The sequence below is a fragment of the Schistocerca serialis genome, chromosome 10, assembly GCF_023864345.2.
Source record: "Schistocerca serialis cubense isolate TAMUIC-IGC-003099 chromosome 10, iqSchSeri2.2, whole genome shotgun sequence".
Lineage (NCBI taxonomy): Eukaryota > Metazoa > Arthropoda > Insecta > Orthoptera > Acrididae > Schistocerca > Schistocerca serialis.
The window spans coordinates 115458773-115475242 of NC_064647.1; the positions used below are offsets into that span (position 1 = coordinate 115458773).

Below are 16470 nucleotides of genomic sequence, written 5' to 3' on the forward strand. Positions count from 1 at the left end.
CCCAGTCTGACCAGGCATTTTTTGCTCCTCAACTTTTAAATGCTGATAATGAAATAAGAAAGTAGTATTTTTTTTGTCCGCGTGTGCAGATGTGAACTTTCCGCTAATGATGTCTCTTATTCGTTCGATTGGGCTGTTGTAGCTCCGCCCCTAGGCATGAGGGGGAGGGAAATTCACGCACTTGAGAACATTTAAATAAAACGCTTCTGTGTCGCTTTGGACACATATCAGTTTTTACTGTGAATGGGTTCTGAACGTCCTGCACTTCATAATGGAGGTAAGAAATCTGTTTCTATTAGCACATCACTAAGAACAATAATTCATGTTTATTTTCAAAAAATTGGGATGACTCAGTGCCGTATGTGCTGTAACGCAATTGAACCCATAAAAATACATAATATGCAGCGTCAGTATGCAGGCCTCCGATAAAAATGTGGTAACAATGCGGGGAAAGTATGCTTGAAAATAAACGCAAGTACTAGCCAAGTCTCCAGGTTGTGCTGTTGTATTTGACCACGAACGCCACCTGTGTGATATCCACGATACATTGTAAAAGTCAGCCGTAGTCACAACAGTATTCTGTGTCGTCGCGTGTACATTACGACGGAGCCAATTCCAAAGTGGGTAAATTGTTTGTCCGCGTACGGTGAGTGATTCCCTAGCCAAGGAAGGCTAAATGTTTAGTGTTTAAAAAAAAATGGCTCTGAGCACTATGGGACTTAACTTCGGAGGTCATCAGTCCCCTAGAACTCAGAACTACTTAAACCTAACTAACCTAAGGACATCACACACATCCATGCCCGAGGCAGGATTCGAACCCGCGACCGTAGTAGCCACGCGGTTCCGGACTGAAGCGCTTAGAAGCGCACGGCCACACCGGCCGGCGTTTAGTGTTTCAAGAAGCACCGTATGCAAGATTTGTACCGCATAGAAAAAAAGTGGAAAAATATCACCAGCTACGTCACAGCGCGAGCGAAAGTATGTGTTGAGTGATCCTGACAGACGGTCGTTGAAGAGGACTGTAACGAAAAATAAGAGCAGCCGCAAAAGTGGCGAGCGGTCTAAGGCGTTGCAGTAATGGACTGTGCGACTGGTCCCGGCGGAGATTCGAGTCCTCCTTCGGGAATGGGTGTGCGTGTTTGTCCTTAGGTTAATTTACGTTAAGTAGTGTGTAAGCTTAGGGATTGATGACCTTAGCAGTTTTCAGAGTACCTTTTGGCTCAATACAAAAGTTTTGTCTCAAGTACAGATAGTGTTGAGGATCAGTGGACAAAGTTCAAAACCATCGTACAATATGTGTTAGATGAGTATGTGCCAAGCAAGATCGTAAGAGATGGAAAAGAGCCACCGTGGAACAAAAAACGAGTAAGAAACCTGCTGCGAAAGCAAAGGGAACTTCACAGCAAACATAAACATAGCCAAAGCCTTGCAGACAAACAAAAATTACGCGAAGTGAAATGTAGTGCGAGAGGCGTTCAATGAATTCGAAAGTAAAGTTCTATGTACTGACTTGGCGGAAAATCCTAAGAAATTTTGGTCTTATGTCAAAGCAATAGGTGGATCAAAACAAAATGTCCAGATACTCTGTGACCAAAATGGTACTGAAACAGAGGATGACAGACTAAAGGCCGAAATACTAAATGTGTTTTTCCAAAGCTGTTTCACAGAGGAACACTGCACTGTAGTTCCTTCTCTAGATTGTTGCACAGATGACAAAATGGTAGATATCGAAATAGATGACAGAGGGACAGAGAAACAATTAAAATCGCTCAAAAGAGGAAAGGCCGCTGGACCTGATGGGATACCAGTTCGATTTTACACAGAGTACGCCAAGGAACTTGCCCCCTTCTTGCAGCGGAGTACCGTAGGTCTCTAGAAGAGCGTAGCGTTCCAAATGATTGGAAAAGGGCACAGGTCATCCCCGTTTTCAAGAAGGGACATCGAACAGATGTGCACAACTATAGCCCGATATATAATAATGACTTTTCTGGAGACTAGAAATGTACTCTGTAGGAATCAGCATGGGTTTGGAAAAAGACGATCGTGTGAAACCCAACTCGCGCTATTCGTCCACGAGACTCAGAGGGCCATAGACACGGGTTCCCAGGTAGATGCCGTATTTCTTGACTTCCGCAAGGCGTTCGATACACTTCCACATAGTCGTCTAATGAACAAAGTAAGAGCATATGGACTATCAGACCAATTGTGTGATTGGATTGAAGAGTTCCTAGATAACAGAACGCAGCATGTCATTCTCAATGGAGAGAAGTCTTCCGAAGTAAGAGTGATTTCAGATGTGCCGCAGGGGAGTGTCGTAGGACCGTTGCTATTCACAATATGCATAACTGACCTTGTGGATGACATCGGAAGTTCACTGAGGCTTTTTGCGGATGATGCTGTGGTATATCGAGAGGTTCTAACAATGGATGAATCCATAGAAAATGCAATCCGAAAACAAAGGAAGAAGGCTACAGTACGCTTGTTCGCCCACTGCGTGAATACTGCTCAGCAGTGTGGGATCCGTACCAGATAGGGTTGATAGAAGAGATAGAGAACATCCAACGGAGAGCAGCGCGCTTCATTACAGGATCATTTAGTAATCGCGAAAGCGTTGCGTAGATGGTAGATAAACTCCAGTGGAACACTGCAGGAGAGACGCTCAGTAGCTCGGAAGGGGCTTTTGTTGAACTTTCGAGAACATACCTTCATCGAGGAGTCAAGCAGTATATTGCTCCCTCCTACGTATATCTCGCGAAGAGACGATGAGAATAAAATCAGAGAGATTAGAGCCCACACAGAGGCATACCGACAATCCTTCTTTCCACGAACAATACGGGACCGAAATAGAAGGGAGAACCGATAGAGGTACTTCAAGTACCCTCCGCCACACACCGTCAGGTGGCTTGCGGAGTATGGATGTAGATGTAGATGTAGAAGTCCCATAAGATTTCACACACATTTGAACATTTTGCAGAAGTGAATACGGAAATGAATGTCGCATTCACGAACCCTATCGACACCGAAAGAACACGAAGGAGCTCTACAAGCAGGGAACTGCAGAGCGAGTTGGAATTCCAAAACCACTCACCAGTGACACAAATTTCCGTAACGTGATGCCGAGGCCATAAAACATGCGCTATGGAGCAATAGAAGGAAATCATTTGATCAAAGGAGTCTCTTTCACACTTTTTCCAACTCCTGGCCTACTTTACTTCCCAAGGGGTACTCAACAGAGGAACGTCCACTGGAGCTGACGGGATACAGATTCGATTCTACACAGAGTACGCGAAATAAATTGCTCCCCTTCTAACAGCCGTGTACCGCAAGTCTCGAGGATCGGAAGGTTCCAAATGATTGGAAAAGAGCACAGGTAGTCCCAGTCTTCAAGAAGGGTCGTCGAGCAGATGTTCAAAACTATAGACCTATATCTCTGACGTCGATCTGTTGTAGAATTTTAGAACGTATTTCTGCTCGCGTATCGTGTCGTTTCTGGAATCAACATGGATTCCGGAAACAGCGATCGTGTGAGACCCAAACTATCTTTATTTGTTCATGAGACCCAGAAAACATTAGATACAGGCTCCCTGGTAGATGCCATTTTCCTTGACTTCCGGAAGGCGTTCGATACAGTTCCGCACTGTCACCTGATAAACAAAGTAAGAGCCTAAGGAATATCAGACCAGCTGTGTGGCTGGATTAAAGAGTTTTTAGCAAACAGAACACAGCATGTTGTTCTCAATGGACAGACGTCTACAGGCGTTAAAGTAACCTCTGGCGTGCCACAGGGGAGTGTTATGGGACCATTGCTTTTCACAATATATATAAATGACCTACTAGATAGTGTCGGAAGTTCCATGCGGCTTTTCGCGGATCATGCTGTAGTATACAGAAAAGTTGCAGCATTAGAAAACTGCAGCGAAATGCAGGAAGATCTGCAGCGGATAGGCACTTGGTGCAGGGAGTTGCAAATGACCCTTAACATAGACAAATGTAATGTTTCGCGAATACATAGAAAGAAGGATCCTTTATTGTATGATTATATGATAGCGGAACAAACACTGGTAGCAGTTACTTCTGTAAAATATCTGGGAGTATGCGTGCGGAACGATTTGAAGTGGAAAGATCATATAAAATTAATTGTTAGTAAGGCGGGTGCCAGGTTGAGATTCATTGGGAGAGTCCTTACAAAATGTAGTCCATCAACAAAGGAGGTGGCTTACAAAACACTCGTTCGACCTATACTTGAGTATCAGTGTGGGATCCGTACCAGGTCGGGTTGACAGAGCAGATAGAGAAGATCCAAAGAAGAGCGGCGCGTTTCGTCACAGGTTTATTTGGTAAGCGTGATAGCGTTACGGAGATGTTTAGCAAACTCAAGTGACAGACTCTGCAAGAGAGGCGCTCTGCATCGCGGTGTAGCCTGCTGTCCAAGTTTCGAGAGGGTGCGTTTCTGGATGAGGTATCGAATATATTGCTTCCCCCTACTTATACCTCCCGAGGAGATCACGAATGTAAAATTAGAGAGATTCGAGCGCGCACGGAGGCTTTCCGGCAGTCGTTCTTCCCGCAAACCATACGCGAGTGGAACAGGAAAGGGAGGTAATGACAGTGGCACGTAAAGTGCCCTCCGCCACACACCGTTGGGTGGCTTGCGGAGTATAAATGTAGATGTAGATGTAGGTGATGGTTTGGACAGTCATCTCCTGGTATTCCATAGGCGCCATGGTTATTCTGCCAGGTCGCATTACTGACGAGAATTTGCGACCATTTTGGTTCATTCCATCTATGCTATAACACATAGTTTCTTCTTCAGTTGTGATTCCATGCCTTGCTCACGCAGCTCGCATAGTCCAGGACTGGCTTTGTGAGCACCAGGAAGTATTGGCGCGTCTCCCCTGGCCACTCAGTATTACTGAGACTTGGGAGAGATAGATACGTGATCGGTATCAACATCGTTAGCAGAACTTGCCACTATATTGCAGAAAAAATGTTTATAGAATGAAATTTTCACTCTACAGCGGAGTGTGCCCTCATATGAAACTTACTGGCAGATTATAACTGTGTGTCGGACCGAGACTCGAACTCGGAACCTTCGCCTTTCGCGAGCAAGTGCTCTACCATCTGAGTCACCGAAGGACGACTCACGCCCCGTCCTCACAGCTTTACCTCTGGCAGTACCTTGTCTCCTATCTTCCAAACTTCACAGAAGGTTCGTAGGAGAGCTTCTGTGAAGTTTGGAAGGTAGGAGACGAGGTACTGCCAGAGGTAAAGCTGTGAGGATGGGACGTGAGTCGTGCTTGCGTAGCTCAGTTGGTAGAGCACTTGCCCGCGAAAGGCAAAGGTCCCGAGTTCGAGTCTCGGTTCGACACACAGTTTTAATCTGCCAGGAAGTTTCATATCAGCGCACACTCAGCTGCAGAGTGAAAATCTCATTCTGGAAACATCCCCCAGGCTGTGGCTAAGCCATGTCTCCGCAATATCCTTTGTTTCAGGAGTGCTAATTCTGCAAGGTTCGCAGGAGAGCTTCTATAAAGTTTGGAAGGTAGGAGACGAGGTACTGTCGGAAGTAAAGCTGTGAGGACGGGGCGTGAGTCGTGCTTGGGTAGCACAGATGATAGAGCAGTTGCCCGCAAAAGGCAAAGGTCCCGAATTCGAGTCTCGGTCCGGCACACAGTTTTAATCTGCCAGGAAATTTCATATCAGCGCACACTCCGCTGCACAGCGAAAATCTCATTCTGGAAACATCCCAAGGCTGTGGCTAAGCCATGTCTCCGCTATATCCTTTCTTTCAGGAGTGCTACTTCTGTAAGCTTCGCAGGAGAGCTTCTGTGAAGTTTGGAAGGTAGGAGACGAGGTACTGGCGGAATTGAAGCTGTGAGGACGGGGCGTGAGTCGTGCTTGGGTAGCTCAGTCGGTAGAGCACTTGCCCGCGAAAGGCAAAGGTCCCGAATTCGAGTCTCGGTCCGCCACACAGTTTTAAACTGCCAGGAAGTTTCAGAAAGAATGTTATTAATTTTCCCTTTAATATCACACTGTAACTGTATCCACCCCTTTCCCTTTAAAATCACACAGGAACAGTATCCACCCCTTCGGAGACGACTGAAAGCTCTTTTGAACGCCAACTATTTCCCGGCACCCTGTTTGTGGCAATACCATTTTTTTTTCACGCCTTGTATTAGTTTCCTTTCTGCTGTAACATTAAAGTGCTTGAAGTATTTATACTGTGCGTGTGCTTTAGCAATATGTGTTATTTTCATGTGAGAAGCTAGTGCAAAACAGCAAGATGATGCACACTGAAACGCCAAAGAAACTGGTATAGCATCCGCATTCAAATTCAGAAGATATGTAAGCAAGCAGAATGCGGCGCTGTGTTCGGCAATGCCCATACAGGACAAGAAGAGTCTGGCTCAGTCGTTAGATCGGTTACTGCTGCTACAATGGCAAGTTATCAAGATTTAAGTGAGTGGTGTTGTAGTCGACCCACGAGCCAACGGACACAGCATCTCCGAGGTAGCGATGAAGTGGGGATTTTCCCGTACGACCGTTTCACGAGTGTCCGTCAATATCAGGAATCAGGTAAAACATCACATCTCCGACATTGCTGCGGCCGAAAAAATATCCTGCAGTAACGGGACAGACAGCTGAAGAGAATCGATCAGCGTGACAGAAGCGCAGCCCTTCCGCAGATTATGGCAGATTTCAGTCCTGGGATGTCAACAAGTGTCAACGCGCCAACCATTCATCGAAACATCATCGATATCTGCTTTCGGAGGCGAAGGCCTACCCGTCTACCCTTGACGATTGCACGACACAAAGCTTTACGCCTCGCTTGGGTCCGTCGACACCGACATTGGACTGTTGATGACTGGAAACATGTTGGCTTGTCGGACGAGTCTCGTTTCAAATTGTATCGAGTGGATGGACGTGTATATTTACGGAGACAGCCTCATGAATCCATGGATCCTGCATGTCTGCCATTGACTGGTCAAGCTGGTGAAGGCTCTGTAATGGTGTGGGCATGTGCAGTTGGAGTGATATGGGACCCCTGATACACCTAGATACGACTCTGACAGATGACACTGTAAGTAGGCTGTTTAGGTTTTTATGTTGGTTTCGCCACGTAGCGCTCTGTATGAAAATCACTGGCTGTGCTGTGTGCAGTCTGTGGCCGGGTGGCATTGTTGGAATAGTCGCTATTGTAGTGTTCGGCAGTTGGATGTGAACAGCGCGTAGCGTTGCGCAGTTGGAGGTGAGCCGCCAGCAGTGGTGGATGTGGAGAGAGAAATGGTAGAATTTTGAGAGCGGACGATCTGGACGTGTGTCCATCAGAAAGAGTAAATTTGTAATATTGGATATCATGAACTGATATATATATGATGACTTTGGAACATTATTAAGGTAAATACAATGTTTGTTCTCTATCAAAATGTTTTATTTGCTGACTGTGCCTATCAGCAGTTAGTGCCTTCAGTAGTTAGAATCTTTTATTTAGCCGGCAGTATTGGCGCTCGCTGTATTGCAGTAGTTCGAGTAACGAAGATTTTTGTGACGTAAGTGATTCATGAAAGGTATACGTTACTGTTAGTTAGGGCCATTCTTTTGTAGGGATTTTTGAAAGTCAGATTGCGTTGCGCTAAAAATATTGTGTGTCAGTTTAGTGTTGATCAGAAGAGGTAAAGAGCGAAATGTCTGAGTACATTCAGTACTGCACAGCTGTTTGAAAATCAAATAATGTAAAAATCATCCCATGTAGGCTTTCACGGCCGGCGTCTTCATCAGTAAAAACTTCCGGGCTAAGTTGCCGTGGTCGATCTGTAGAACTTCTTCTCCCTAGTTCTACAGATCGACCACGGCAACTTAGACCGGAAGTTTTTACTGATGAAATAATGTAAGAGGCTTGTCAGCACAGTCATTCATAAATTTTTCTAAGGGGCCGTTTCAACACGTACTTAAGCATCCTGTCACCTGCATCCATTCATGTCCATTGTGCATTTGAACGGTCTTGTACAATTGTAGCCGGGTTCGATTCCCGGCGGGGTCACGGATTTTCTCTGCCTCGTGCTGGCTGGGTGTTGTGTGCTGTCCTTAGGTTAGTTAGGTTTAAGTAGTTCTAAGTTCTAGGGGACTGATGACCATAGCTGTTAAGTCCCATAGTGCTCAGAGCCAATTGTAACAGAACAATGCGACACCCCACAAGTCCAGAATTGCTACAAACTGGCTCCAGGAACACTCTTCTGAGTTTGAACACTTCCGCTGCCCACCATACTCCCCAGACATGAACATTATTGACCAAATTTGGGATGCCTTGAACGTGCTGTTCAGAAGAGGTCCATCCCCTCGTAGTCTTGCGTATTTGTGGACAGACCTGCAGGGTTCATGGTGTCAGTTCCCTCCAGCACTACTTCGGACATTAGTCGAGTCCATGCCAGATCGTGTTGCGGCACTTGTACATGCTCGCGGGGGCCCTACACGATATTAGTGAAGTTTACCAGCTACTTTGGCTCTCCACTGTATGTGTATTACAGAACCACGTGACTGTTAACCTTTTCATCTGCTGAGATACCTTGATAGTGAGGCATCAGCTACAGAATCTCTACGATCCAACCTGAAGTCTCAACACGGCATGTAATTGATATGTGTCAAGAAAGCCCATTTTCAAGTTGTCAGGAAGTGGTTTGTTAGACTGATAATAAAGTTAATCGCACTCTTTTTCTTTCTTTGCAGAATTCCCAGAACAGGATACTTATCAAACATGGGAAGATTGTCAATGTGGATTCTGTGGTAGATGGAGATGTTTACATTGAAGGTGGAGTAATAAAGTGAGTTTCGTCAATCTGAAATGCATTATCTTAGTACTGTCAAAAAGTCTCCATCGAAGTTCAAAGTTTGTTTTCCGCAGGCAAGTTGGCAGCAACCTGACCGTTCCTGGTGGTACGAGAATAATTGATGCTCGTGGAAAGTATGTGATACCTGGTAAGTAGCAAAACACTTAGCCCTTCCTTGCTAAGAATCAGGAATGTTTACTTCATGGGCCATGGCTACTTTTCTAATGACTAATATTTAGTTTTTTATTAACCGTTCTGTAGCTTGATTGGAAAAGGAGCAATCTCAGATTTTGCTTTAATAAGGTGAAATACAGCATGAAGCTATTGTGTGGTTGGGTGTCTTAAGTGACTGAGATGCTTAGAGTGCAGAATTATTGGCTTGAATCATGTTAATTCATAGTTTGCGTGTTCTGGCTCTGCATAGCCGAATGCACACATTCTGATGTCGTTAGTAACCACAGAGCTTGACAGTATTTTTAAAACACTTAAAAGAATTCTAAAATTTCAGTTGTAAATGAAACTGTCGTTTCATTTTATGAAACCCAATCGATTGGAAATTTTCTCCGCTCAGGGACCGGCTGTTTCTGTCGTCTTGGTCATCCTCATTTCATCCCCATCGACGCGCAAGTCGCCGAAGGGCCGTCACCTCAAAAGTCTAGCACCAGACGATGAGGTCTGGGGGGCCCTCGCCAGATGACATTTACAACTGAAATTTTATCGGTTCTACCCTCTATTCCAGTCTCGTATTGTTCGTGGAAAGAAAGATTGTCGGTATGCCTCTGTGTGGGTTTTAATCTCTCTTATTTTATCCTCATGGTGTCTTCGCGAGACATACATAGGAGGGAGCAATATACTGCTTGACTCCTCGGTGAAGGTATGTTCTCGAAAGTTCAACAGAAGCTCGTACCGAACTACTGAGCGTCTCTCTTGCTGTCTTCCACTGGAGTTTATCTATCATCTCCGTAACGCTTTCGCGGTTACTAAATGATCCTGTAACGAAGCGCGCTGCTCTCCGTTGGATCTTCTCTATCTCTTCTATCAACCCTATCTGGTACGGATCCCACACTGCTGAGCAGTATTCAAGCAGTGGGCGAACAAGCGTACTGTAACCTACTTCCTTTGTTTTCGGATTGCATTTCCTTAGGATTCTTCCAATTAATCTGTCTGGCATCTGCTTCACCGACGATCAACTTCATATGATCATTCCATTTTAAATCACTCCTAATGCGTACTCCCAGATAATTTATGGAATTACCTGCTTCCAGTTGCTGACCTGCTATATTGTAGCTAAATGATAAAGCATCTTTTTTTCTATGTACTCGCAGAACATTACACTTGTCTACATTGAGATTCAATTGCCATTCCCTGCACCATGCGTCAATTCGTTGCAGATCCTCCGGCATTTCAGTACAATTTTCCATTGTTACAACCTCTCGATATACTACAGCATCATCCGCAAAAAGCCTCAGTGAACTTCCGATGTTATCCACAAGGTCAGTCATGTATATTGTGAATAGCAATGGTCCTACGACACTCCACTGCGGCACACCTGAAATCACTCTTACTTCGGAAGACTTCTCTCCATTGAGAATAACATGCTGCGTTCTGTTATCTAGGATCTCTTCAATCCAATCACACAATTGGTCTGATAGTCCATATGCTCTTACTTTGCTCGTTAAACGACTGTGGGGCACTGTATCGAACGCCTTGCGGAAGTCAAGAAATACGGCATCTATCTGGGAACCCGTGTCTATGGCCCTCTGAGTCTCGTGGACCAACAGGGCAAACTGGGTTTCACACAATCGTCTTTTTCGAAACCCATGCTGATTCCTACAGAGTAGATTTCTAGTCTCCAGAAATTTTAAAAATACTGTCCAACTTTATAAGCTCACCACACGAAAAAAATTGTGGCCCCTAGGGAAATCATGAGCATCGTTTAATACTATATAATTCGGCCCCTGGATTTGTTAATCGCCTGGATTCCGTTAGGAAGCGACACTACAAGCTTGTGCAGATACGTCGCACACAGTTTAAGCCACTCACTGCAGAATCTGACCGAACAATTTCATCAAACTTCGGGGATGATGATGTCAGCGCCTGACGCGTCATTCCAACATGTACCATAGATTTTCTGAGAGATTCCAGTCAAGTGATACTGGCGTGCCAATCGAAATGGAAAAAGGTAGGGAAGTGTTCAGAAAACCAATGACACATTCTTTCAGTCCGCTGAACTTTGTTGTTGTCGTGCTTTGTGTGACAGACTCCAAATGTTGATTACATGCAGTTCCCATCGAAATGTTCTCTAACTAGCAGGCTGGGATGGACCATCAATCATTGCTTGCAGCAACTCGATTTTGATTCTCAAGTCGTTAAACGCGTCTCCGGACACTCTCGGTCTGTATCTTTTTGCGACCGCAATTCTGAGGTCGTGTTTCGTGACCATGAGTATTACGTCACTGCTTCTACACACGTTGAACAGCCCGCCGCGAAAGACCAACAAATCCCGCAATTTCATACACACTATATCCATATTTGTGCATTGGCAAGCGCTAAAGGAAACCAAAGAAAAATTTCGAACATAAAGTTCAAGGAGAAAAAATAAAAACTTTGAGGTGTGCCGATGTCATTGTAATTCCGTCAGAGACAGCAAAGGATTCGGGAAATTAGTTGAACGGAGTAGATAGCATCCTGAAAGGAGGATATAAGATGAGCATCAACAAAACCAAAACGAGGATAGTGGAATGTAGTCGAATTAAATCAGGTGAAGCTAAGGCAATCAGATCAGGAATGGAGACACTTCAATCAGTAGATGAGTTTTGTTATGAGGAAGCAAAATAACTGATGATGGTCGATGTAGAGAGGATATAAAAGTAGACTGGCAATGGCAACAAAAGCATTTCTGAAGAAGAGAAGTTTGTTAAAATCGAATATAGATTTAAGTGTTAGGAAGTCTTTTCCGAAGGTATTTGAATGGAGTGTAGCCATGTATGGAAGTGAAACATGAACGATAAACGGTTAAGACAAGAAAATAATAGAAGCTTTTTACGTGTGCCGCTACAAAACAATGTCGAAGGTCAGATGGGTAGATCACATAACTAATGAGAAGGTACTGAATAGAATTGGGAAGAAATTTGTGGAACAACCTGACTAGAAGAAGGGATTGGTTGGTAGGACACATTCTGAGGCGTGAAGCGACCACCAGTTTAGTGCTGGAGCAATCGTAGACCGTAGAGGGAGACCGACAGATGAATACTGTAAGCAGATTCAGGTTGTAGGTTGCAGTAGTTACTCGGAGACGAAGAGGCTTGCACCTTCTTGCACCTAGTTGCAGGAAAATTCTGCGTCTCCCTGGAGTATCTGTTGCAAGGGAAATGCTCAGTACAGAAGACCTTTATGAATTTCTGATAGTATAAGCACATTCTGGATAAATATCTCACATTACACTCTCACCGAGCAGTGGGAGAATGTGTAACTGGCCTCATTTTCTTTGGATCAGGACTGACCCCATCGCTACTAACTAGGTGCCACAAGATTATTTTTTCTTGGCCAATGAAGAGGTACTTTGTCAGATTCAGATGAGGCTTGCAGTACGAACACAATGTAGCACTGTTCTCAGGTCACTTGGGCGTCTTCGAAAATCGACAATGTCATCCAGATAGCAAAGTGTCGAAGTGCCAAGGCAGGTTGCCATGGAACGTTCGAAAGTAACTTAGAATTTGTAGACGCCAACAGATGTTATAATGGCAGTCTTTTCCTGGACTCCGTCAACCTCGACTTGCCAGTTGGCTATCTGCATGTCCATAGTTGAGATATATTGTGCTCCTTTCAAGCAGTATAGGGGTTTGTCAATTCTTGGCAACAGGTAGACATCTTTTTTCTTGATTTTGTTCAGTCAAAGGTAGTCGAGGCAGAAACACGATGAGCCATCATTCTTCTTCACAAAGACCACAGGACCAAGGAAAGAACTAAGGATTTCCTGAAAAATTCTGTGATGTTGCTGTGGCCTTGGCTGTTGGCTTCATTGCAGGCACCAAACATACAGCAGTGCATAACAGGTTGCTGTCTTGCCGACCCACCAGCTACACGATTCGGGTGTTCACGAGGAAGCAATCTGGCAGCCATGTAAGCATGCCAGGTGGCTTCCCTCTGCAGCGCTTTTGTTGTTGGCAGGAGCTCGCAGTTACAAGACGTGGACCACCTGAAGGTCTTGCCTGTGTCCTTCCGCCAGGAAGCTTTGTATGTCGCTGCCTTTTCGCTCTCCTGCAGCAGTTAACACTAAGGAACACTTCAGGCTTTACCTCGACTACACCAAGTGGTTCCTCAATCAGAATTCACTCATCACAGCTGACTCTGTACTGAGATACACCAGTGTAGTGGCACTACCCAGTCTTTTAGCAAAAGTAGGAAGGAGTACACTCATGTTCAGAAAAAAACAGAACAGCTTGAAAAACTAGAGATAGGAGGTTTATATTCACAGGACATGTAGACTAGTATGTTCTGCAGAAATGATTAGCATTTGAGCCATGTCGAGGTGTGGCTTGAAAGTCAACATCAATATCATCGTGCAACACCACCTACCGGTATACTGCGCCTGCGGCTCTGAGATGTATTCATCTGGGATACTGATGATCATCTGGGACGAAATGTTTGGCAGTGCAACGCCTGTGTGCAGACTGGTTCATGGAAGGCCATAGAACACGACGAGATGGATCGGGTCACACCACCCATACCCCTGCCCCCCCTCCCCCTCGAGAAGATCGACACCTGATCAGAATGGCTTTGTGGGACAGATATGTGTCCTCCTCACCACTGGTGCAACTGTGGGACAGTGTAACACATCGCACACTATCAGGGGTGACAGTCCATCGCCTTTTATTATGGCATGTCGTCCACTTCTGCACTTACCTTTGACGAATGTTCAGAGACATGCTAGATGGCGATGGTGTATGTAACGACATTACTTGGGGAAGAAATGGCATCAGATAGTGTTTTCAGATGAATCCAGGTTCTGTCACAGACAGGGGAGAGGCATCACAGTGACTGCACCCATGCAGACTTACAGCGCCAACTCAAGGCCTTATGAGTAGCAGAGCAAACTATGTACGAGCGCATTTTGTTAGTGCGGGTTGCCTTTATCAGAGGCAGGCATGCACTCTCCTTTGATTGACAAGTACTTAAACTATTGTTCTCCTTTGATTGACAGGTACTCAACCTAATGTTCTCCTTTTATTGACAGGTACTTAACCTGTTGTTCTGTTGAGTGCTGAGTGCATACCTGCCCCTGATGTAGCGAACCCACACTAACAAAATGGGTTAATACATAGTTTGCTCCACTACTCTTATGTTGTGGGGTGGTATTGGGTACAATCACAAATCGCAGCTGGTATGTGTCCAGGCTACTGTGACCAGTGTGACCTATATGAATGACATCCTGCAACCCGTAAGCCAAACCCTTTCTGCGCAACACTTCAGAAACAGTTATTCTGCAAGACGATGCATGTCCAAATGTTGCTGCACAAAGACATGCCTTCCTGGTGTCACAGGATGTTGGCCTTTTGCCCTGGCCCACCAGATCACCAGACATGTCACCAATCTAAACTATGTGGGATATGGTGAAATGACAGGTCCAGCGCCTTGACCCAGTGTCAACCATGACAGATGAACATTGGAACCAGGTGATTGCGGCATGGCTGGCTAACCACAGGATGCCACTCGCACCTTATATGCGTCGATGCCATCACGCGTGGAACAAGTTATCAGGACCCGTAGCAAAATGTGTGCCTACTATGCAACAGGACACATGCTGAACCGAAGTGACTGAAATGCTAATCATTTCTGCATAACATACTAGTGTACATGTCCTGTGAATGTGAATGTTCACTCTCTAGTCGTTCAAGGTGTTTTGTGTTCTATGAACATGACTGTAGTAAAAAAGACACTGCAAAGTACTCCTTTAGCAGCTGGTATACAGTATGGCAACATATGAGTTGCAAAAACATGCATTTAAGGTGATTGCAGGATAAAGCTAGCCGCTCTCAGCTGAAAACTGCACCGTGCAACAGTGATGACCGTAGCAGGTATGCACTAGGGCAGAAGCCACCGCCCATACGTATGTGACACTCGGGGCCAACAGAGCGAAGCGTGTTTTGCGTAACTCGCCAACGACAAAGGTTGTACCAAAGTTGAGCAATGCATTCTTTACTGTCAGAAATATTATAAAATGTAAACTTTCACTGCCAGAATTGTCACAATTAATAAAATATTCTATGCTATTATATCGTGGTCTAAGGGATTTCACTTCAAAACCCGACGTTTCACACCCATTTTCTACTGGACATTTTCAAGAGGGTCGTTGTTGTTGTTGTTGTGGTCTTCAGTTCTGAGACTCGTTTGATGCAGCTCTCCATGCTATTCTATCCTGTGCAAGCTTCTTCATCTCCCAGTACCTACTGCAGCCTACATCCTTCTGAATCTGCTTAGTGTATTCATCTCTTGGTCTCCCTCTATGACTTTTACCCTCCGTGCTGCCCTCCAATACTAAATTGGTGATCCCTCGATGTCTCAGAATATGTACTACCAACTGATCCCTTCTTCTAGTCAAGTTATGCCACAAGCTCCTCTTCTCCCCAATTCTATTCAATACCTCCTCATTAGTTATGTGATCTACCCATCTAATCTTCAGCATTCTTCTGTAGCACCACATTTCGAAAGCTTCTATTCTCTTCTTGTCCAAACTAGTTATCGTCCACGTTTCACTTCCATACATGGCTACACTCCATACAAATACTTTCAGAAACGACTTCCTGACATTTAAATCTATACTCGATGTTAACAAATTTTTCTTCTTCAGAAACGCTTTCCTTGCCATTGCCAGTCTACATTTTATATCCTCTCTATTTCGACCATCATCAGGTATTTTGCTCCCCAAATAGCAAAACTCATTTACTACTTTAAGAGTCTCATTTCCTAATCTAATTCCCTCAGCATCACCCGACTTAATTCGACTAAATCCCATTATCCTCGTTTTGCTTTTGTTGATGTTCAACTTGTACCCTCCTTTCAAGACACTGTCCATTCCGTTAAACTGCTATTCCAAGTCCTTTGTTGTCTCTGACAGAATTACTATGTCATCGGCGAACCTCAAAGATTTTATTTCTTCTCCTTGGATTTTAATACCTACTCCGAACTTTTCTTTTGTTTCCTTTATTGCTTGCTCAATATACAGATTGAATAACATCGGGGATATGCTACAATCCTGCCTCACTCCCGTCCCAACCACTGCTTCCCTTTGATGTCCCTCCACTCTTATAGCTGCCATCTGGTTTCTGTACAAATTGTAAATAGCCTTTCGCTCCCTGTGTTTTACCCCTGCCACCTTCAGAATTTGGAAGAGAGTACTCCAGTCAAAATTGTCAAAATCTTTCTCTATGTCTACAAATGCTAGAAACGTAGTTTGCCTTTCCTTAATCTTTCTTCTAAGATAAGTCGTAGGGTAAGTATTGCCTCGGGTCTTCCAACATTTCTACGGGATCCAAACTGATCTTCCCCGAGGTCGGCTTCTATCAGTTTTTCCATTCGTCTGTAAATAATTCGCGTCTTAGCTTTGTTGAACTGGCCAGTAACGAGACAGGGTGTGAATCGAAAG

The 16470-nt window shown here is 44.7% G+C and overlaps 1 protein-coding gene across 2 annotated transcripts in view; it reads left to right on the forward strand.

Annotated features, from left to right (window-relative positions):
* Positions 1-215: 215 nt before the first annotated feature.
* LOC126425161 (dihydropyrimidinase-like) overlaps positions 216-16470 on the forward strand; it is an 87618-nt gene continuing 71363 nt past the window's right edge. For both annotated transcript variants that reach the window (XM_050088111.1, XM_050088112.1), the window contains exons 1-3: positions 216-277; positions 8725-8819; positions 8900-8973. In XM_050088111.1, the coding sequence (XP_049944068.1) occupies positions 272-277; positions 8725-8819; positions 8900-8973 (175 nt within the window). In that variant the 5' untranslated portion in view covers positions 216-271. The remainder of the gene's footprint in view (positions 278-8724; positions 8820-8899; positions 8974-16470) is intronic.